The 20,960-nt window shown below is 58.7% G+C and overlaps 1 protein-coding gene across 7 annotated transcripts; it reads left to right on the top strand.

Annotated features, from left to right (window-relative positions):
- Positions 1–3,956: 3,956 nt before the first annotated feature.
- Positions 3,957–20,306, top strand: DDR1 (discoidin domain receptor tyrosine kinase 1). 7 transcript variants are annotated; one of them, XM_055406044.2, is made up of 20 exons: positions 3,958–3,977; positions 4,557–4,658; positions 5,408–5,590; positions 8,335–8,461; positions 8,552–8,654; positions 8,871–9,099; positions 10,437–10,584; positions 10,850–10,958; positions 11,440–11,626; positions 11,837–12,083; positions 12,985–13,080; positions 13,202–13,353; positions 14,119–14,284; positions 15,042–15,152; positions 16,165–16,409; positions 16,584–16,711; positions 16,892–17,107; positions 17,580–17,814; positions 18,365–18,514; positions 18,622–20,305. In XM_055406044.2, the coding sequence occupies exons 4-20, from the start codon at positions 8,377–8,379 to the stop codon at positions 18,760–18,762; spliced, it is 2,748 nt and encodes a 915-aa protein (XP_055262019.2). In that variant the 5' UTR covers positions 3,958–3,977; positions 4,557–4,658; positions 5,408–5,590; positions 8,335–8,376; the 3' UTR covers positions 18,763–20,305. The 7 variants fall into 7 exon arrangements, with proteins under 7 accessions (XP_055262026.2, XP_055262019.2, XP_055262018.2 ...); XM_055406043.2 differs by lacking the exon at positions 3,958–3,977 and adding an exon at positions 4,004–4,233; XM_055406048.2 differs by lacking the exon at positions 3,958–3,977 and adding an exon at positions 6,177–6,298 and having other exon boundaries at positions 4,304–4,658.
- Positions 20,307–20,960: the final 654 nt, after the last annotated feature.

The following is a 20,960-nucleotide window of genomic DNA, read 5'->3' as shown; positions in this document are numbered from 1 at the left end:
GGACCGTGGGGTCCACAGAAGACTGAAGGAAGGTGGGGTTTCCAAGGCGGGCAGGACTCCAGCGGCTCCGGCCTTTGCCCAGCTGGGCCACTCCGGGAGCCGTTCTGCACCTCCCTCCTGGCCCCCGCCCCGCCCGCTCTTGGAAGAGAGAGGCGGAGGGATCTAGAAATCCTGGGTGAGAAGCAGCAACTCGCCACACATCTAAGGCAAGTTACAACCTCTCCGTGCCTGGTTGCCTTTTGATGAAGCGCTCTGCCCCATGCACCTCAGAGGCCCCAGGGAGACAACCAAGTGATCGGTGAAGACTCAGGGAAGAGTGCCTAGCATGTGCTTTTCTGTAGGATCTCGCCATTTGGGCAGGGCATTCCTGGCTGGGGGTTGGTGGGGGGAGCGGATCCCAAATGGAGGTGGACAAGAGAAAGGTGTTAACTCCTCCCTCCTCCTCCGCAGCCATTACTCTGCGCTGTGTATCCGACATGTTGCTGCCAGAAACCACATACCTCACATCTAATCATGCCACGCGGTGTTCCAGCTCAGAAGCCCAACGCCCTGCCTCCTCACCTTCAGAGTAAACCAAACTGCTACTGAGATTACCCACCTCACTCTACCTCTCTGGATTTACAGGGGCAGATTCTGTCTTCCAGTTACAGCTGCATTTTCGCATAACCCACTTTTCCATCTCTCTGCTATTGTTCCCTCAGTCTCTTTGGACAGGGACGGCCTGGACTGGTTTCTGCAGATCTTTGTCTGATTTAAAACCCACTTCAAGCTCCAGCTCATCCATGACGTTGTCCTTAATCTTGCCTCCTCCAGAACTCAGGAGGACCTGGCCTGCCCCTCTCCTGGGTTCCCACAGCCCCTTCCAGCTCTGACTATAGCACGGGTCAGGGTATCTTCTGTGATTCTGTACATATATAAGCACATATACATATATAAATACATATTTTACACGTGTATACTTGCCTGGTCCCCCCTCTAGACTGTAAATGCCCAGAGGATGTGGAGCAGGTTGTGTTCCTCAATGTATCCTTTGTAGCTCTTACTGTTAGAACCCTGCTCTGCACAAACCTTTCATAATTGTGGGATGAATTCAGAGGTGGAACTCAGGGACCCAAGTGACCCATAAGAAAAACCACAGATGGAGATCCTGTTAGTGGGGTTTCAATAGTTGTCTCCATCAGTGGGATCTGTATGCCATCCCACATTATCATCCCAGCAGACCCCGGGAGCGGGTACTTAGTGCCCTCTTTCTGATGAGAAGATTGGGAGGCTGTAAGACTCAGCCAGAGGAGCTAGATGGTGGATGGCAGTTTCGATCCTTGCTTCTCAGCAGCAAAGCCTGACTTTCTCTCCTTCCCTTTTGGTACTTTGCTTCATCTCACCGTGAGACCTCATCACTGTTCCCTCCTGGCTCCACTCCCTCTAGGCCTAATCAGGCCCCTTTGGCTTTGGGGAACATATTTTACAAGAATCGGAGTACATGTCTGACGTTGATATTTGTACTTCAGAGATGACTGGTCAGAATATGTCTGAAAGTCGGATTGTTCTTGAAAACTGAGTGTGACTATAGGGCCTGGGTGCTTCTTATGCTTTGGTGTAACTGGTGGGGGGCACTCACCGTATAATACTTTGGGGTAGCCAACTAGGATGCTGGTATTCTCGTTCTCCCCAGAAGGGAAGAAAATGAATTCCTGAGGGAAGGAAATGAATTGCTAGGGACCCAGAAGGAGGCCTGGGAAGGACCACTGTTATTCTCTTCTCCCACCTCCTGTCTGTTTGTCCCTCTTGCCTGGATTCTCCCCCTCAGCAGGACCTAATGCCTGTTGCCTAATCTCTCAGCCTCAGGCTGCCGCGGCTGCTTTCTCCCTGGCTGCCTCGCAGCCTCCCTTCGCCTCCCTTTGTCTGGGGTCTTTGTCTGTGGTCCCTGCGGCCCACAGTCCTCGGCCTCCCCTCCCTTTCTCCCCGGCCTGGCTGCTCCCTCCCTCTCTGCGGGGGCCGGGAGGCTCAGCGAGGGGAGCGGACTGGGTTGCCATGGTCACATTGAAGCCGGCCGCAGCTGGCCCGGGCAGCTGCTCCTGGGGCTCCGGATGGGCGGACAAAGCCAGGCGGCCTTGGCAGCCCCGGAGCCGGAACCCCAAAGCCCTGAGACAGGGGGGGCCTGCGACCCAGGAGAGCCCTGAGCTGGAGGTGAGAGGGAGGAAGCCAGAGCCCAACCGGGAGGGCAGGAGTGGGGACTGGCGCTGGGCCCTCCCCTCTCAGGGAGGGACCGGGCGGTCCAGGCTGGAGGTGTGGTGGGAGGAGGGAAGTGCGGCCGAGCCCGCGGGGTGGGAGGAGGGAAAGGATGGGGAACGGAGTTGGGGCCGAGGTGTGGCAGATGGGCTAGGGCCAGTCTGTTTCCAAGGGGAGTTCTGGGACCCTCGTGCCCTGACACCCAGAGGCAGATTCGCTTCAACCTTTGGAATTGGGGCCCCTGTCCCCCTAGTCTGTCCCTTAGTTTTCCCTGCCCTTTTAAGCCCCTTACTCTTCTCTTCTCCCAGGTCCCTTCCTTTCAATCCCTAGGCTTCCATCTTCCTCTTCTCCCATCTCTGGTTTGCAGCCTCCTCTTTTCCCCTTGGTGTATCTCTCCCCTTTTGAGGCCCCTCTCCTCTCTGTCGTCTCTGAGCGTCCCCCCCACCCCTTTCCCGCCTCCACTCCAGTTCTCTCGCCTGCCCAGCCCGTCTCCCCAAACTACAGTCTTCCCATCTTCTGCTGTGCGCCCTCTATCTTCATTCTCCCTTTCTCTGATCCCCAGTTCCCCTCTGCCGCAGCCTAGTTTATCCCCTGCTCTCTGAGTTCTCTCGCCGCGGCCCCATCTCTCTCCATCCTCCAGGTTGCCCACAGCTGAGCTCTGCAACATCTTTCTCCCTGTGTCACATCATCCCTTCCTCCTCCTCTCGGGCCTCAGTTTCCCAAGCGGACTTGGTGGCATCAAGGCCTATCTCACACCCGAGGCCTTGTCCACCCCCTTCCCCTGCCCCCCACCCCCCAGAGGATTCTCACTCCCCAGCTGCTGACCCAGCCTGCTTGTCCCAGAGGCAGCTGCCTCTGCCAGGAAGGGGACAGTGACTTGTATGGAGGGCCCATCCTCTCTCTCACTGGTCCTGCTGGGCTTCCCTGTAGTGGTCTGATGGTCTGGGGGCTGGAGCTGCTCTCTCCTACGTGCCTCTCCTCACATTTTCCCCAGCTGTTCCTCCTTTTTCCTGGGCAGCAGGAGGCCATTGGCTTGAAGGGGAGGGAAGTCCAGAATGGGAGGACACTGAGGGAGGAGGGGTAGAGGGTCCTCTGGAGGCTCAGGAGGACATGGGGGCTTACTGGAGTTGGGAGTGATTCGGGAGATGTGGGCGGGCTCTGGGGACCACCGACGCGTGTGTGGATACACTCGGTCTTGGATACTACTCTGGGGGCCTGGATGGCTGGGACTTCCCTCTCTGGCCCCTGAGAGTCTCGGCTCAGAGCCTCACATTCCAGCCGGCTCCAGTCCCCTCTTCGCTGTCACTTGACTCCGCTGGGCCCCAGTCCCGCATCCCTCCCACTCCTCTAGCTCTGGGCTGGGATGAGGTGGGCATCACCGACTAGGAATGTCTCCTGGGGGACAAGAGGGAGCAAGGGTTTCAGGAGTCTATGGTTTCTTTGACTCTGCAGCGGACTCCTCGGTCTGGCACCGCCATGCCACCTGGCCAGGGTCAGCGTGTGCCTGGGGTGTGGAATGTCCCACTGGGGTGTGAGGGGCTGTGGCTCCTTCCCTGAGGGATCTGGCGGCAGCTCAGCCCGGCTGCCCGCCCGGGGCTTCCCGGGAGCAACAGCCCCGGGAAGGAGGGGCCGAGAGTCCACCCAGGTGAGGTTACTCGGGAAACCTTGGCCCCACCCCCGGCGGGCCCCACCCCCGGCCCGGCCTCTCCGGGCCCAGATTCCCCTGCGGCCGACTCCGGAGGGGGAAGGTATTCCCGGGAACCCTGGGGCTTTGGTGGGAGGGGACGGAGAGGCAATTCTCCGGGTGGCCCCGGGGCTGTCTGTTAGTGAGTCCCTTAGCAGTCGGGGTTCCCCAAGGTTTGTGGGTTGACCCGGGGTTGGAGTACGTGCCCATGTGTGCCTTCGGCTCTCCCAAGGGCCCGCGTCTTCCTGGTAGTGCGCTTGTGTCCTTATCCGGGACGTCGTGTTTCTTTCTTGTCTGGGTTGTCTGGGTCTGCACGTAGGGTGAGTTTCTATCTACCTGCTGTGAGGTGCAATGGGGCAGAGATCTGCAGTGGCGTGAGGCCCTACCCTACCCTGCAGGGGATTGGCAGGTGTGGGTGTGGAGAGAGGTGGTGGGGCCCCCGGTAGCCCCTGAGTGGGGTGGAACACCTCCCCGCACAGCTCTTCTGACCTGCCCACCTCACCCAGCAGCTCTCCGCTCTTTCTCTCACACTGAATCTGTTTACTCCGTCTCTTGGCACCCAGCTTCTCTGTACCGCTCCTTTTTGACTCTTTTCTCTTTGCCTCTCTGTCCTCCTCCTCACCCCCGCCGCTCACCTGTCCAGGCCTGTCCTTGCCAGCGATCAGACCCTCCGACCCCACCAGGGTCAGAGCTGCCTGGGCCTGAGGGGGCCCTGCCCTGAGGAGGACGCCGAGGCTCTGAGCAGGTAGCCAGGGGAACCAGGGCCTCGGAGTCTGGACGCTAGGGTCCTTGAGAGAGACTGGGAAGGGCCTTGCGGGCTTATGGGGAGGAACTGGAGGGTGGAAGTCGAGGAAGGGACTGGGAGAGGGGGAGCTGGCCCTCGGGCTGGGCTGGGGTGTAGAGGACCGGAGACTCAGAGCGGTCAAAGCGAAGCCGAGGCTGGTGATGTGGAAAGGGTAGGTCTGGGAGTCCAGGTTGGACAGGTGAGCCCCGCTCCCTTCCCCCATTCACACTCCGGCGCCGCGCGGGGCCTGTGGGGACGCGCTCCTTCCCTGTGCCCTGGGGCTGCTCCCCTTCACCTCCCTCTCTAGGAACTGAGCCCAGAAAGGGGGTGGGGGGTGGGAAGGGGGGCCACCCCGTCGTGGGGGCAGGGAGTGTGGGAGGCCCTGAGCGGTCCACCGCTGGCCCTCGCGGCGGCGATCCTCCTTTGTGGGGCTCCGGGGGTGGGCCGTGGGCGGGCGCGCCGAGCCGGTTACCTGGGGGAGGCCGCGGCACGCGGGGGAATGCGGGTGGGCGTGGCGGCGCGGAGCGGGGCGCGGGGCCCGGAGGGCGGCGCCGGGCGTGGGAGCGGCGGGCGGGGACGGTCGGGCCCGGGCGGGGGAAGGGAGGGCCGCGGCCCGGGCGCGCGGAGAGCCGGCGGAGCGGGGGAGCGGGGAGGGGGAGGCGGCGCCTGGGCTCGAGCCGCCCCAGCCCTGGCTCCTCTCCCCGGAACAGGCCCCCGACAGCTGCTCGCTGGAGCCGCCTCCCGACACCCGAGCCCCGCCGGCGCCTCGCGCTCCCGGCTCTCGGCTCCCTCCGCCTCCCCCTCCCGCGCCCCGCCGCCGCCGCCGCCGCCGCCTCCGAGGAGGCCCCGCTTCGGGGTCGGACGCCCGGGTCTGCGGCGAAGAGCGATGAGAGGTAGGGAGAGCGGCGGGAGGACCCGGCGGGGTGGAGGGGCGAGGGCGGCGGCCCGGGGCTCCGGGGGCGCGCGGTGGCCCAAGGATGAGGGCCTGGCCGGGAGGCAGGACGTTCCCGGGCTGGACTTGGTTGTCCAGCGTTGCTAAGTCAGTTTCTGCCCGCCTCCCCAGCCCTCTGGCTTACTGCCTGAAAATCCGGGCGGGGGGGGGGGGGCTTACCTCCGAGAAAGCGTGTTCCAGCCTTGAGGGAGGACCCCCTAACTCAGTCTGGAAGGAACTGCACCCCAGGAAAACAGGTGTTCATATGTGCCCCCCCCCACCATCATCTCCCAGCTTCCTGGAGAAGTGGGCCTGTCCTCCCACTGGGCCAGTCTCTGCGGGCATCTGCTCACTGTTTAGCCTGCTCACCCAGCCAGCTCCCAGTTGGGCAGCCTGGCCTCAGCTTGGCAGAAAGAGGTCCTGACACCCTAACCTGCCAGCGACAGGCACTCATTCACGCTGGATGGTCAGTTGGTTCTGCCAGGAGATACTGTCATTGCCCAGTGAGCACCATCCTCAGTGTCCCTCCCCTATTCCCTCCTCTCCAGCCTTCACCCTACAGGTCTCCTGCTGGGTGGACATTCCTTTCCAGCACTTCCACCCCCAGCCAGACTCATTGTTGCTGATGGCACATAGGTGTGTCCAGAATTGAGTGGTACAGTGGAGACAGGTGAATGCTGAGCCTATGGGAAAGCAGAGAAATGGCTTTTTCTTATTGTCACTCCAGCCACCCAAGTTTCTTTCTGTTCCCCACTCTCTTGACTTCCTTCTGACCTGGTCACCTTGAGTATTAGGGGGTGGGCTCCAGTTCTCTTGGGATCCTGTGCCGGAGGACCTGAGTGTGTGTGTGTCACACTGTCCTCTGGTCATAGGAACGTGTCTCTTATGTCACGTTCACAGGTGTTGGAGGATGGCTAGTCACTAAGTGGACTTGAAAGAATACAGAGGTGTGGATGGAGCTGATGTGTGCCCAAGTGTTGCCCCAGGGTTGGGGGGGTGTCTATGTGTGTAATGGATTTATGAGACCGTCTCTGAAAGTCTGTGAGACAGTTTTGTGTATGTATGTGTGCACACCCTACATCTAACCCCAGTGTTTACATCTGGCTCTGTAAGTTTGAGGGACCACGTGTGTATATGTGTGTGTGTGTGTACAGAGCTCTGTGGGTGTTGTCTGGGGTGGGGGTTGGGGGTTGGGAGAAGAGGGTGATGGGCTTGCAGCAGAGTGTTCCAGCCCCTGGCTTGTAATTGGTTGTGATGGGGTTGGGGAAGGTCTTCTGGGTTTGTCCTTGGTGCTTCTGACCCAGTGGAGAGAAGTGGGGTGACAGGGTGTCAGAGAACAGATTGCCCCAGACGTCTCTCTGTGCGTTTCTCTGCTTGGCTCTGTGCCCTGCACTTCGAAGTCTGCTCTGTTTACCTCTTGCTTTGTGTTTCTCGCCCTGTCTCCCCCTGCCTTCTTTCCTCTGCCTGTCTTTGTATCTCTGCCCCAGGCTCCTCTTGCTTGCTCCGTCTGGCTCCGATGACTCATCTGGGGTAGGCATGAAGGTTACTCAGGGGAACAAGGGCCCCGCTGTTCCCTGGGGAGGTGGGGGGTGGAGAGCAGCACCCAGGAACGCCAGGCTGCCTGCCTGGGGCTCCGGCAGTCTGTTCTGGGTGTCGGCTCCCCAACCCCCAAGGAACCAGGTGTGATGCTTCTGGTTCCAGCTCTCCTTTGATAGCTGGGTCCCCCCACAACTCAATAGCCCCTCAGCTGCTGCTGCAGCGGAGCTGTGGGGTCTCAGCTGCCTCTTACATTCCTGCCCTAGAGCATTGTGGGAGCAGCTGGAGGAGGACAAAGGGATGGGGGAGTGTCCCCCCACTCCTCCTACCTCCTGGGGTGACCTGGCTTCCCTGTCTTTAGAACCGCCCTCATCTCCAAGGCAACTCAGCCTTTCCCTCTGCCCTGGGCTCTTCCTTCTGAGGCAGCCCTCTTCAGAAACTGGGAACTGGGGGAATAGGATGTCAAGATCTTAGGAAGGGAAGGCAGAGCAGGCAGAGAGGATAGGAGGCTTGGGGCCTGATGGCAGAGAGGGTAAAGGTCGGAGGGGTGGCGCTAGGGGTCCCCGATTCCAGGGCCTGGAGAACTGAGTGCTGACCTCTGCTGGGAAGAAGACAGGTCAAGATAGTTTGGTCTGGCTCTGGGCCTGGGACTGAGGCTGGGGAGGGTAGGTACCTGGGTTCATAAGGAGTTGTAGTTGAAATGGTTTTCAGGGGTGGGGTGGGGCAAGCTGCCTGGGGCCCAGTGAGGAAGAGCCGGGATTCTTGAGCTGTAACAGGCACAGGTCGCCTGGGAATTGCTTTAAAATGCAGATTCTGATTGTGTGGGTCTGAGATTCTGCATTTCACCCAAGTGCCCAGGTGTTGCTGAAGCTGCTGGGTCAGGGACCAGCAGGGCTGTGGAGGTCACTGAGATTGGAAGGTGCTGGGGTCCCCCACTTGTTTGAGAATTCTGGTCTCCTAAGTGGGGAGGGAAACCAGGCTTTAGCTCTGTGTCTGGCACATGGGGAGCATTCTAAAAATACCGCTGATGCTGTTAAACAGCGACTGTTGTGGTCATTTTGCTGCTGTTATCCCCAGAGCAGTCCATTCTGTCTCTCTCATGTTGTTGGCCGTGAGCCAGTCTCCCTGATTGCCCTTACACTAACCTCCCCCGACTTATGTCCCTTGCAGAGATGCTGCCCCCGCCCCCATAGGCCCAAGGGATCTGGAGCAATGGGACCAGGGGCCCTTTCATTTCTACTGCTGCTGCTCTTGGTGGCAACTGGAGATGCTGACATGAAGGGACATTTTGACCCTGGTGAGGAGACTGGCTGTTGGGTCCCTAATGGATGGGGCTTGGGAGACTGAGTCGGTGACCTTGACCCTCCATACGCCTGTGTTCACCCAGCCAAGTGCCGCTATGCCCTGGGCATGCAGGACCGGACCATCCCAGATGGTGACATCTCTGCCTCCAGCTCCTGGTCAGACTCCACCGCCGCTCGCCACAGCAGGTACCTGGCACACCTGGGGCTGTCCCGGAGGGAAACCCCCGGGGCTGCTGCTTGCGCTTCCAGCCGTCTGACCAAGTCAAGAGGCTTCGGAGAGGGCCAGTGCCAATGGCAACCACCCCCTCCCCCAAGATTCAAGTGTCGGGGTGGGGATTAAATACTGGAGACAGAGGCAGACCTAGGGCCAGGTATCCCCTGTGACCTCCTGCCCCCTCCCAGGCTTGAAAGCAGCGATGGAGATGGTGCCTGGTGCCCTGCAGGGCCGGTGTTCCCCAAGGAGGAGGAATACCTCCAGGTGGACCTGCGGCGGCTGCACCTGGTGGCGCTGGTGGGCACCCAGGGACGGCACGCAGGGGGCCTGGGCAAGGAGTTCTCTCCCAGCTACCGACTGCGTTACTCCCGGGACGGCCACCGCTGGATGGACTGGAGGGACCGCTGGGGCCAGGAGGTGAGGCTGGCGGGGACAGCCCCGGAAGGCTGGGGCTCCTCTGTGCCCCAGCTGTGCCCTGTACACTGACGACTCTGCAGCGTGTGCCCTCTCTAGCCTCGGCATCTCCTCTGCGCTCCATCAAGTGTTGCAAACCTGACCACTTCCCACCTAGATGTGTAATAGGATTCTCAAGCTTACCGTAAACTTCTCAGGCTGAACTTGATCCCCATTCCCACCCCAAACCTGCCCCGCCCCCAGCATTCTCCAACTTGGGAAGTGGTACCACTGTAAACTAAGATGCTATCCCTGATTCCTCTTTTCTTCCCACCTCCTACTTTAAAGCATCAGCAAGGCAAGTCTGTTCTGCCTCCATGATATTTCCTGAAATCTGCTCACTTCTTGGCACCTCCACCTCTACTGCCCTAGGCCAGGCCCCACCATCCCCTGCTTAGACGAATGCAGTAGTCTCCAAATGGCTCTCCTTGCTTCTTTCTCTCCTGACGTCATCTGTACCTAGAGGCTACATCCAGGTACCTGAGAAAATGCCAAGCAGATGCCTCATGCCTGGTTCACTCCCTCTGCTGGCTTTCCTCCCTGCCAGCACAAAAACTGAGCTCCCTCCTGGGTGCAGAAGCTCAGCCCAGGTTGGCTCTTGTCTGCACCTCTCCCTGCTCATGCAGGCCATGCTGGTTTTCTCGCTGTTCCTGGAACACTCTCGGGCTCATCCCATAGTCTCAAGACACCTTTACTTGCCGGTCTCTGTGCCTGGAAAGCTCTCCCTCCCCGGCTGTGCCCAGGCTCTCCTCCCTCCATTCAGTTCTCTCCCAAGATATCACCTCCTCAGAGCCTTTTTGGACTCCCCACCTCCCGCTGCCTCTTGCTTGTCACAGCTGTCTCTCCTCCTGGACTCTCAGTCCTACAGGGGAGGGGTGGATGCTCACCCCCTGGAGGCTGTGCCTGGCTGGTACAGAGTGGGTGCTCAGCCAGTGGCTGCTGAGTGAACAGAGGGGTTGGGGTGAAGGAAGAGGGAAGCCAGAGCAGGGGTGCAGAGCTGCAAGGGACTGGGTAGAATCTGGGCACAACAGGATGAGCGGAGCCGGGCAAGGAAGGGATGGGAGAGCTGATGCTGGAGGTCAGGACAGACTGTCAGGCTGGGAGGGGTGTCGGAGGGCTCTGCTGCAGCCCCTTGTCTTACTGAAGGCCCGGCTCTACTCCACGGCCCCGGGTGCTCTGTGCCACCCTTTGTGGGTCTCTCTGTGGCCACTGTGGGCTGGGCCAGGAAGCCGCTGGTGGCTGGAAAGTTAGATCTGATCTGGAGCCTTCTTCTCCCATCTATCCCATGTCCTGGCCCACAGGTGATCTTAGGTAATGAAGATCCTGGGGGAGTGGTACTGAAGGATCTTGGGCCCCCCATGGTGGCCCGACTGGTTCGCTTCTATCCCCGGGCAGACCGGGTCATGAGCGTGTGTCTGCGGGTGGAGCTCTATGGCTGCCTCTGGAAGGGTGAGTGTTCAGACCCCCAAGGATTCATTCCTGTCCTGGGGATGGGGGAGCGGGAATGGGGGAGAGGGGCGTCCAGGATCCTCTCTCCTGTTGGGAAGGTGTCCCTATGAGTAAGGAGGGGACAGGCAAGCATTGCCTCTGCCATGCCAGTGGCCTATGGCAGCACTTGAGAGAGGGGCCTGAAACCCACCCAGGCCTGACACAGGGGTGGGGGAGGGAGGCTGGAGGTTCTGTGCCCCTAACACCCCTCCTACCCCCACCCCAGATGGACTCCTGTCTTACACGGCCCCTGTGGGGCAGACGATGTACTTATCTGAGGCCGTGCACCTCAATGACTCCACCTACGATGGATATACCACGCACACTGTTGGCGGGTGAAAGAAGCGGGCCCTGCAGGACATGGAGCCTGGGGTGGGAGGGTGGACAGGGTGGGTGGGTGGGGATTGGTTAGCTGTCTGGGCAGGGAGAGTGTGGAACTGCTGAGGGGGATGTCTTGGGTGGGGCCTCCAGGGACAGGACTGGGATTGAGGGATAGCAGGGTGACCACTAGCTCATGTGATACTTGGTGTGAATTAGGAAAAGTCTTGCCTCTGCAAAGACACTTAGCTCCACTGTAAACTGTCACAGTAAATACACACACTGTGGGTTGATGTCCCTTAGAGGCGGTGCCTGCAAGGTGCTCCACTCCACCCCCCTCCCTGGTGTGGAGAAGAGAGAGCTGTGTGAGGTTGGGACAAGGGTGGGGGGTTGCTGGGCCAGGCTGGCCAGACTGCTGGGAGGCAGGGTTGTAGAACACCAGACAGGTGACACTTCCGTCTCTTCCAACCTCTTCTTCCTCGGCCTCCGGCTTGCCAGGCTGCAGTACGGAGGTCTGGGCCAACTGGCAGATGGTGTGGTGGGGCTGGATGACTTTAGGAAGAGCCAGGAGCTACGGGTCTGGCCGGGCTATGACTACGTGGGCTGGAGCAACCACAGCTTTCCCAGTGGCTACGTGGAGATGGAGTTTGAGTTTGACCGGCTGAGGGCCTTCCAAGCCATGCAGGTGAGTGCAGCCAGCTCCCAGGGCAGTCTCTGAGACCAGGCTGGGTTCCCTGGAGTGCACACTTGGGCTCTCCAGGACTGAGGGCCTTCCAGGCCATGCAGGTGGGTGCGGCCAGCTCCCAGGGCAGGCTCTGAGACCAGGCTGGGTGCCCCGGGGCGCTCGCTTGGGCTCACCTGGCCTTGACCTCGTGTCCTCCTCCCTTTCCCCCAGGTCCATTGTAACAACATGCACACACTGGGAGCCCGCCTGCCCGGTGGGGTGGAGTGTCGCTTCAAGAGGGGCCCGGCCATGGCCTGGGAGGGGGAGCCTGTGCGCCATGCTCTGGGGGGCAGCCTGGGGGACCCCAGAGCCCGGACTGTGTCAGTGCCCCTGGGCGGCCGCATGGGCCGCTTCCTGCAATGCCACTTCCTCTTTGCGGGTCCCTGGCTACTCTTCAGCGAAATCTCCTTCGTCTCTGGTAAGCTCCTGGTCTCTGCCCAGTTCCAGGCCCTGGGGATTGCTAACCCATAGTGACCCCAAATAACCCCTCTTGGCACCAACGAGCCTTTCCAGGCAGGGCTGTGCTTATTCGCCCAGTTGAGTTCAACTCCTTGCAACCCCTTGGATTATAGCCCACCAGGCTCCTCTGTCCATGGGATTCTCCAGGCAAGAACACTGGAGTGGGTTGCCATCTCCTTCTCTAGGGGATCTTCCCAACCCAGGGATTGAACCCAGCAGGGGCCCTAACTAATTTGAGCCCCTCTTCTCCATTTCTCCCTGCCTATCTCGGTCTTTCCTTTATGAGCTCCTCACTCTTGACTGATGGTGAGCAGTATGACAGAGTGGTTGTTAAAATATTGAAATATTCTGTGCTGGTTGAGAAGTAGCCTCTTCTCTGAGCCTCCTGAGCCCCACCCCGGGCTCCCCATGAGTCCAGCCTCTCCCCACAATCCAGCAACTAAAAGGTAAACAACTATCACAGCCATGACCCTCCAGGATCCTATTCTACCACCCTTCCCAGTGGGTTGCTGCATACACTGAGTATCAGCCCTGCTGCCTGTTTGTTGCTTAGTTGTTCAGTCATGTCTGACTCTTTTGAGACCCCATGGACAGTAGCCTACCAGGCTCCTCTGTCCATGGGATTTCCCAGGCAAGAATACTGGAGTGGGTTGCCATTCCCTTCTCCAGTGGATCTTCCTGACCCAGGGATCAAACCCTGGTCTCCTGCATTGCAGGAGGATTCTTTACTGCTGAGCCACCAGGGAAGCCCTGCTCCTGCTTCTAACCAAATAACAGATAATTCCTTGGCTCTCGTACATGTGTGCCTTCCTTTGGTTGCCCCCTTATCTGACTCCCTCTTTTTTCTCCCTTCTCCCCAGATATTGTGAATGACTCCTCCCTGGCTTTGGGGGGCACCTTCCCACCAGCCCCCTGGTGGCCACCTGGCCCCCCTCCCACCAACTTCAGCAGCTTGGGTGAGCCGCCCTCGGGCCCCCTCGAAGGCGTGTGGGTCCTGTGCCACCAGTCCTCCCTGGGACCCCCGCTGCATGGGTGGGGGGTCTCCCGTGGTCCTGACCCTTGTATTCCCCCCGCCAGAGCTGGAGCCCAGGGGCCAGCAGCCTGTGGCCAAGGCCGAGGGGAGCCCGACCGCCATCCTCATCGGCTGCCTGGTGGCCATCATCCTGCTGCTGCTGCTCATCATTGCCCTCATGCTATGGCGGCTGCACTGGCGCCGGCTCCTCAGCAAGGTGGGCGATGGGGGGATGGGTGGGATGCGGGGGCGGGGAGCAGGGACCAGACAGCCAGTCGGATGAGAATAATTAGAGGGAGGCTTAGTAAGGAGCCCACATCGAGAGACATGGGCAGGGGTTATGTAAATCAGGAGAAGTAGTGCAGTTCCTAGGGCCTGCTCACTGCAGCGCTGCCCCCCTCCCTGGGCCTGTGGGTGAGGGGAGGAGGCAGACTCCAGGAGGAGTCTAGGAGGAGTGTGGAGAGGGCACCTGAGACTGCCAACGGACATGGGTTCCGGGAGGTGGCTCACCTGGCTCCATCCCTCGGGGCAAGGCTGGGAGGCTAACCACCCTGACCTCACTTCCTGCCTTTTCTCCAAACTCCTGCTGGGGCCCCTCTCGGGCCAACCCAGACCCAGCCCGTTGCTGTGGCCCATACATCAACCTCTTGGGGCAGAAGCCCAGTGGGAAAAGGTGGCAAGTGGAGCTAGAGGGGCGACTGGAAGAAGTGGGGCACCTCCCCCTCTCCACCCACGTCTTCTGGGCGAGAGTCCAGTGGTGGTGATAACCCGTTAAAGTTGATAGCTGTGACTGGTAGGATTTGGGTTGGAATCCCATTGTGGGACTTCAATGCACCAGAGCCTGTTTCTTTACCGGTGAGATGGAGTAACAGTAGACACGACTGCAGGCCTGTAGTGAGGGCTGAAGGAGGGAACACGGGAGAGCATTCAACACATAGCTGAGCAGTAGCTGCGCTTAACGTTTCCCGTTCCCCACGGCAAGGCCGAGCGTAGGGTATTGGAAGAGGAGCTGACAGTTCATCTCTCCGTCCCCGGGGATACCATCCTCATCAACAACCGCCCAGGCCCCCGAGAGCCACCCCCTTATCAGGAGCCGCGGCCTCGTGGGAATCCACCGCACTCTGCTCCCAGTGTCCCCAACAGCTCTGGTAAGACCTGCCTGTTTCCAGCCCCACCTCCATCCTCTGCCTGTCTTCTCGGTGTATCCTTTCCTCTCTCCTTTGCCATTCCTTTCTTTTCCTTTACCAAACTGTCTTTCCCAGTTTCAACTCATCTTCTCATTTCCGGGTCCCTGGCCCCAGCCCTCTGTGTTACTCGTGCCCCTGCGATATAATGTCCCTGAGGAATTTCCCACAGTTCCCAGTGCTCGCATCCTGTCACTGTCCCACACGCATCCTGCTGTCTTCTCTGTTGTGTCCTCTCACTGCGTCTTCCTGGCTCCTCTCCTCTCCTCGACTCACCATGTTCATTCTATCCGTCTGTCTGTATTTGGATATCCATTCTATCATTCTTCCATCTGTTTGGCCATGCATCCAGGTATACTCATGCGTCCATTCGTCCGTTCATCATTAACCGCTCATCATCCGTTTGTCCTTTCATCATCTGTCCATGCATTCAGTCTCCATCCCCCCACATCTGTTCATCCATCCGTCTACCCGTCCATTCATCATCTGTTCATCCGTCCATCACCTGTCCGTCCAGTTATCCAGCACCCTCCAGATCCTCGTTTTACACCGTCTCTCTCAGTACATCCGGTCTCAGCAGCCGTAGTCTTGCCCTGTTCTGTGTCTCCCTGTGTGTCTAGCCTTGAGTCTCACCCCTTCCCCTTGTCTCCCCCCGCCCACCCTCTGTCTAGCCTTGAGTCTCACCCCTTCCCCGTGTTTCCCCCCCTCCTTCTCCCGACAGCGTTGCTGCTCTCCAATCCGGCCTACCGTCTCCTTCTGGCCACTTACGCCCGCCCCCCTCGAGGCCCGGGCCCCCCCACACCCGCCTGGGCCAAACCCACCAACACCCAGGGTAAGCCCCTCCACCCCTAGGCTCCGCCAGGCTCCCGGTACCTCTACTGGGGCAGGGAAAGTCCTCAGACCTTGCTCTCCCTCCTCTCCCCACTGTGGCCTCTTCCGCTCTCCTGAGCTCCCAAGGAGGAAGCTTTTACGCCCCTTAGCTCTCCTCTGCTGCTGCTTGCTCCTTTTTAAGGCCGCTTGAGCTGAGGAGTAGAAAGCTGCCTGGTTCTCAGCTCGGTTCCCCTCCTCCTGTCGCGCCCATCTCTTGAGCTCCCAGAGCCGGAGAGGAGGATGCTGCGGTGGCTCCAGGCTCTCTGCAACCTCTCCCTCACTCTTCCCTCTCTCTCCAGCTGCAGGGAGGGCCTCACCCCCATGTGTCCTCTCTGCTCAGGCCCCGCCCTTCCCATCTGCTCCTTCTCTCCCCTGTGTTGCCTTCTTGTCGCCCCTTCCCCAGGGCTCAGCGGGGACGCTCTGCTTCCTCTCCTGTCTGTAGACTCCATGTTGTGTGGGCCGTGAGGCGCTGTTCTCCTCTCCCTCCGTGTGCCCCTGTCTCTCCTTGTCTCTGAGCTTGGTGTGTTGGGTCAGGGAGGGTTTGGGTAACCATGGCAGAGAGGATGAAAGGATGAAAGCAGGGGGTAGCCCAGCAACGTAGCGGGTGGCGGTGAGTGGCACAAGGGCTGGGACCATCCTTCTTCTAGTGGTGGGTAGAGGAATTCCACTTTCAACCAAGACTTTTTCACGGTCTTGGACAGTACTAGGATCCCTAGAGAATATGAGTTCATGACCTTCTTTGCTTATCCATTTGCACTGCCTTGAAAGCTCTGTAGTAGCTCTTATCCCATGCCAGCGCCTCCTCCGTGTTGAGGCTGCTGGGTGGAATACCAGGAGGCGGAGGGTAGATCCTGTCTCTTGCCCACCTGGGAGGCAGGGGGTGGGGCCTCTGGGCGGCGGGGGATGTGGAGAACCGTGACTCTCAGGGGCTGTTCTTGATGCTTCTTTCTGTCTTCTTTCCCTCACCCCTCCAGCCTGCAGTGGGGACTATATGGAGCCTGAGAAGCCAGGTGCCCCGCTTCTGCCCCCACCTCCCCAGAACAGCGTCCCCCATTATGCCGAGGCTGACATTGTCACCCTGCAGGGCGTCACTGGGGGCAACACCTATGCTGTGCCCGCACTGCCCCCAGGGGCAGCGGGGGATGGGCCGCCCAGAGTGGATTTCCCTCGGTCGAGGCTCCGCTTCAAGGAGAAGCTTGGTGAGGGCCAGTTTGGGGAGGTAAGTAGGATTCCTCTCCAGCCATCTGTAGTGTCTGCCTCTCTGTGGGGCTCCATGCCACGCCCAGGCCTCCCCTTTGGCCGGGAGCCTGTCCTCTGCGACTGTATTGGCCCAGGTGGCCCTGTCACCCTGGTGAGCCTTGAGACCTCTGAGCGAATCCCCTTCTGCCTCCAGGTGCACCTTTGTGAGGTAGAGAGCCCTCAGGATCTAGTCAGTCTCGATTTCCCGCTCAGTGTGCGCAAGGGACACCCTTTGTTGGTAGCGGTCAAGATCCTACGGCCAGATGCCACCAAGAACGCCAGGTGAGGACCAGGGATGGCGTCTGGAAGATGAAGAGCGAGGCGTGATCGAGAGAGAAACCTGGTGGTGACCAGCAGTGGGGAGAGTGGCTGGGGACTTGTGAGCAGCAGCGCAGCGGTGCTAGTTTAGAAAACTGCAGGGCAGCCCCTCGGTGTCCTGCCACCTTCTCCCTGCTTCTCCAGGAATGACTTCCTGAAGGAGGTGAAGATCATGTCGAGGCTGAAGGACCCAAACATCATCCGGCTGCTGGGCGTGTGTGTGCAGGACGACCCGCTCTGCATGATAACCGATTACATGGAGAATGGCGACCTCAACCAGTTCCTCAGCGCCCATCAGCTAGAGGACAAGGCGGCGGAGGGGGCCGGGGCCGGGGAGGCGGCCCAGGGGCCCACCATCAGGTACATACACAGAGAGGGGTCTTGTCTGCTGCCCTCGCCCCAGCTTAGAGGGAACGGGGAAGCATGGGGTGGGCAGGCAGGCAAGGTTCCAGGAGGGGACCTGGGAGGAGACACACATGGCTGCGTTCATCTAGAACTCGAGGGGCAGGAAGGCCGGGGATGACGGCAGTGAGGGTGGTTCAGGTCAGGAACTTCCCTGTGCTCTCCCCCTCACTCTCCCTCTGGCCCTGAGTACAGACTGGGGAGCATAATAAACACGGTACCTCCTTGGGGGTCGGATGAGCATAGAGAAAGGTTGAGTGGGCCTCCACCTGGACTTTCCATCTCCGCACCAGGAGGAGGGAGGACCCAGTCCTGGGAAGCGGGCTCTCCTTCATCTCCCAGCACTCTGTGAGGTGGGCACAGCAGTCTGTGAGACAGGCACGCGTCTAGGGCTGCCCCATGACCCTCTGTCGTCGGCTCTCGTACCCAGCTACCCGATGCTGCTGCACGTGGCGGCCCAGATCGCCTCGGGCATGCGCTATCTGGCCACACTCAACTTTGTGCATCGGGACTTGGCCACGAGGAACTGCCTGGTTGGGGAAAATTTCACCATCAAAATCGCCGACTTTGGCATGAGCCGGAACCTCTACGCCGGGGACTATTACCGTGTGCAGGGCCGGGCGGTGCTGCCCATCCGCTGGATGGCCTGGGAGTGCATCCTCATGGTGAGCGGCCCCCAGAGCGGCGGGCAGGGAGGGCAGGCTGCAGTAGCACTGACTGCCACTCGGGGCTCTGGGAGCTCGTTCAGTCACCTGCCTTCCCTGGGCTGCAGTCTTCCTCATCGCTAAAGTGAAAGTTTGGGCTGATGCTCTATAAGCTCTCAAGGGACTTGAGGAAGCAGGGAGTTACGGTTTCCTGGGAAACAGCCCAGGAGTCAAGATTGAGTGTGAGAGATGGAGTCAGGGTAGCAGACAGAAAGGAAGATAAAGAAGCTAGAGACAGATTGGGAATCAGGACCAGAAAATGGGAAGGAAGATGGATAGAAACAGGAATAGGTGAGGTGAGGACTGGAGCAGAAGGAAGGCAGATCCAGGGGACAGGAGTGGGCTTGGTGGGGAAGAGGGCCAGCTAAGAAGGGTGGCGTGTCGGGGGTGGGGAGGGAGTGAGTGTCGGGGGGTGGTGATGCTGAGTGGACATGGGGTCCCCGTGGGGAGAGGAGGAGGGTCTCTGTTGACTGATGGCTTTCTCTGCCACTGTTGCCTTACCATGCACCAGGGGAAGTTCACGACCGCCAGTGATGTGTGGGCCTTTGGGGTCACCTTATGGGAGGTGCTGATGCTCTGCAGGGCCCAGCCCTTTGGACAGCTCACGGATGAGCAAGTCATCGAGAATGCAGGGGAGTTCTTCCGGGACCAGGGCCGGCAGGTGAGAGCAGAGGGGAAGGAAGATGGGTCCAAGGGTCTGGGAGGGTCAGAGCCTGTCAGGGACTAAAGACCATTTGTCTGCCTTTCATCCACGCTGCCACAACACAGGTGTACCTGTCCCGGCCCCCGGCCTGCCCGCTGAGCCTGTATGAGCTGATGCTCCGGTGCTGGAGCCGGGAGCCTGAGCAGCGACCACCCTTTTCCCAGTTGCATCGGTTCCTGGCAGAAGATGCGGTCAACACAGTGTGACTCACGACACCCAGCCACCCACCTCGGGGAGGATTCAGGGGAGGCCAGTGGCACTAAACGAGGAGCTTACGGCACCCCCACTCCATTCCCCCTCCCGACCTCCCTTCACCTCTGAGAGGCAGTGTGGCCGAAGGTGGGCTGGGCCTGCCAGGGAGCTGATGCCTTCCCTCCCCCGGACACGCTCTCATGCCTCCTTCCTGCTCCTCTCCTGGAAGCCCCTGCCGCCCACCCAGCTGGCCCTGTGGATGGGATCCTCTCTGACCTCCTTGAGCCATCCCTTGGGGGAGGCTGGGAGAAGACATAGGGCAGACACTGGACCCGGCCCACTGGCACACCTGGGCCCCACTGGACAACACTGGTACCTGGAGAGGAGGCTGCCGCCCACAGCCTCTCTCTCTCCATCACACACTGGACCCCACTGGCTGAGAATCTGGGGAGTGAGGAGGACGAGAAAGGGAGAAGGGGGTTCCTTGTATCTCCTCCTGGAACTGCCCTCAGCTTTGGCCTTTCCCCCCTCCACCCTCTGAAACACTGGACTTGGGGGTGATCCTTACCCCCACCCTTCCGCCTCCCCACCCCACACCTGCCATGTTGTAGCTAGAACTTCTCCAAGCCTGTATGTTTCTGTGGAATAAGTATGGGGTTAGGGGGGAAACAGAGCAACGGCCTGTGGCCCTGGGGTTGGACATCTCGATCGTAGCTGCCACATTGGTTTTTCTATAATCACTTGGGGTTTGTACATTTTTGGGGGGGAGAGACACAGATTTTTACACTAATATATGAATCTAGCTCAATGCTATTTTAATCCCCTGCACTAGGCAGGTAATAATAAAGGTTGAGTTTTCCACAGTTGAGAGTGGGCTTCTTGGGGTTTCGTCAAAATCTGCCTCCCGTTCCCCCACAACCCATTTCCTTTCTTCCTTCCCCCCTTTTTTCCTTCTTCTCCCCATTCCATTGCCTAACATGTTTTGGAAGGACTGATGCTAAAGCTGAAACTCCAATACTTTGGCCACCTCATGCGACGAGTTGACTCACTGGAAAAGACTCTGATGCTGGAAAAGGTTGGGGGCGGGAGGAGAAGGGGACGATGGAGAATGAGATGACTGGATGGCATCACCGACTCTGTGGACATGAGTTTGGGCGAGCTCCGGGAGTTGGTGGTGGACAGGGAGGCCTGGTGTGCTGTGATTCATGGGGTTGCGGAGAGTCGGGCACGACTGAGCGACTGAACTGAACTGAACATGTTTTGCCCAACAGAGTGTTCTGTTTCTGCATAAGCCAGACCCTTGCCTGTGGGACCTAAGGTCCCACATGAAATCGGGGGTCTGCAGGAGGCCTAGAGGGAGGCCTGGCCCGTGGACCCCTTTGTCTGGCCCATGGACCCCTTTGGCAGTCTGGAGAAGTCTACTGATTCTTCCTCAGAATTATGTTTTAAAACCTGTTTAAAAAACATTACACATATATGTAATATATATACACAGATACAATTATGACTACATGTATATAAAACAGGAAAGCAATTGAAAGTTGACAAAATGTTAATAAAAGTTATAGTAATGTGTGCTTCTTTAAAAAATACTTAATAAGAAGACCTAGCAGCAGGCGTAATAATTACTGACATTTTCAAAAAAGTAATGAGCATAAATGATATTCTGAGATTTCTACAGTTGTAGTGGGATATGAAAATAGCCACGGTGTCTATCAGTGACAAGTCACAGGTACTGCTAATATACTGGGGCTTTTGCTCAGTCATACTTGGAGGAAATGCTAAGTTTCAGTTAGAGAATAATAAAAATAGAGGTGTAATTTTTTTCTTGCTGAAATTCTAGGAAACCCTCCCATGTCTTGGATCCCTGGGTCTGGAAGCCACAGGTAGAGAATCCCTGGATTAGATTGATCAAGTGTGCAAATAACCCAACAGGCGTAAATTGTTTGAGAGCCAAACCAAGAGCATAAATGATCTCAGAGGCCTGGAAGGATGAGCCACAGCCACCAGGAAAATGTTTAACAAAGCGTTCAAATTTGGTTGGAATGAAAACAAAAAAATTTACTGCAAATATTGGAAAAGGCAGACCCATCTTGATGGCAGTTCATGTGAAATGAAGACCCTGGGTCTCAGTTGATGACATTCACAAAATGAGTTAACTGGATAATGGAGTGACAATAAAGATAATTTAATCTTAGGTTGTATTAATAGG

The sequence above is a fragment of the Moschus berezovskii genome, chromosome 23 (assembly GCF_049115385.1).
Source record: "Moschus berezovskii isolate FMDL1 chromosome 23, NW_MosBer_1.0, whole genome shotgun sequence".
Classification (NCBI taxonomy): Eukaryota; Metazoa; Chordata; class Mammalia; order Artiodactyla; family Moschidae; genus Moschus; species Moschus berezovskii.
This window is presented reverse-complemented; position numbering and strand designations above follow the sequence as displayed.

Bases quoted from the DNA above. Each gene is read 5' to 3' on its own strand.
- DDR1 (XM_055406051.2), top strand. From the start codon at position 8,377: ATGGGACCAGGGGCCCTTTCATTTCTACTGCTGCTGCTCTTGGTGGCA. The intron at 11,627-11,836 runs GTGAGTGCAGCC...CCTTTCCCCCAG, and splicing joins GGGCCTTCCAAGCCATGCAG to GTCCATTGTAACAACATGCA. The intron at 16,410-16,583 runs GTAAGTAGGATT...TTCTGCCTCCAG, and splicing joins GTGAGGGCCAGTTTGGGGAG to GTGCACCTTTGTGAGGTAGA.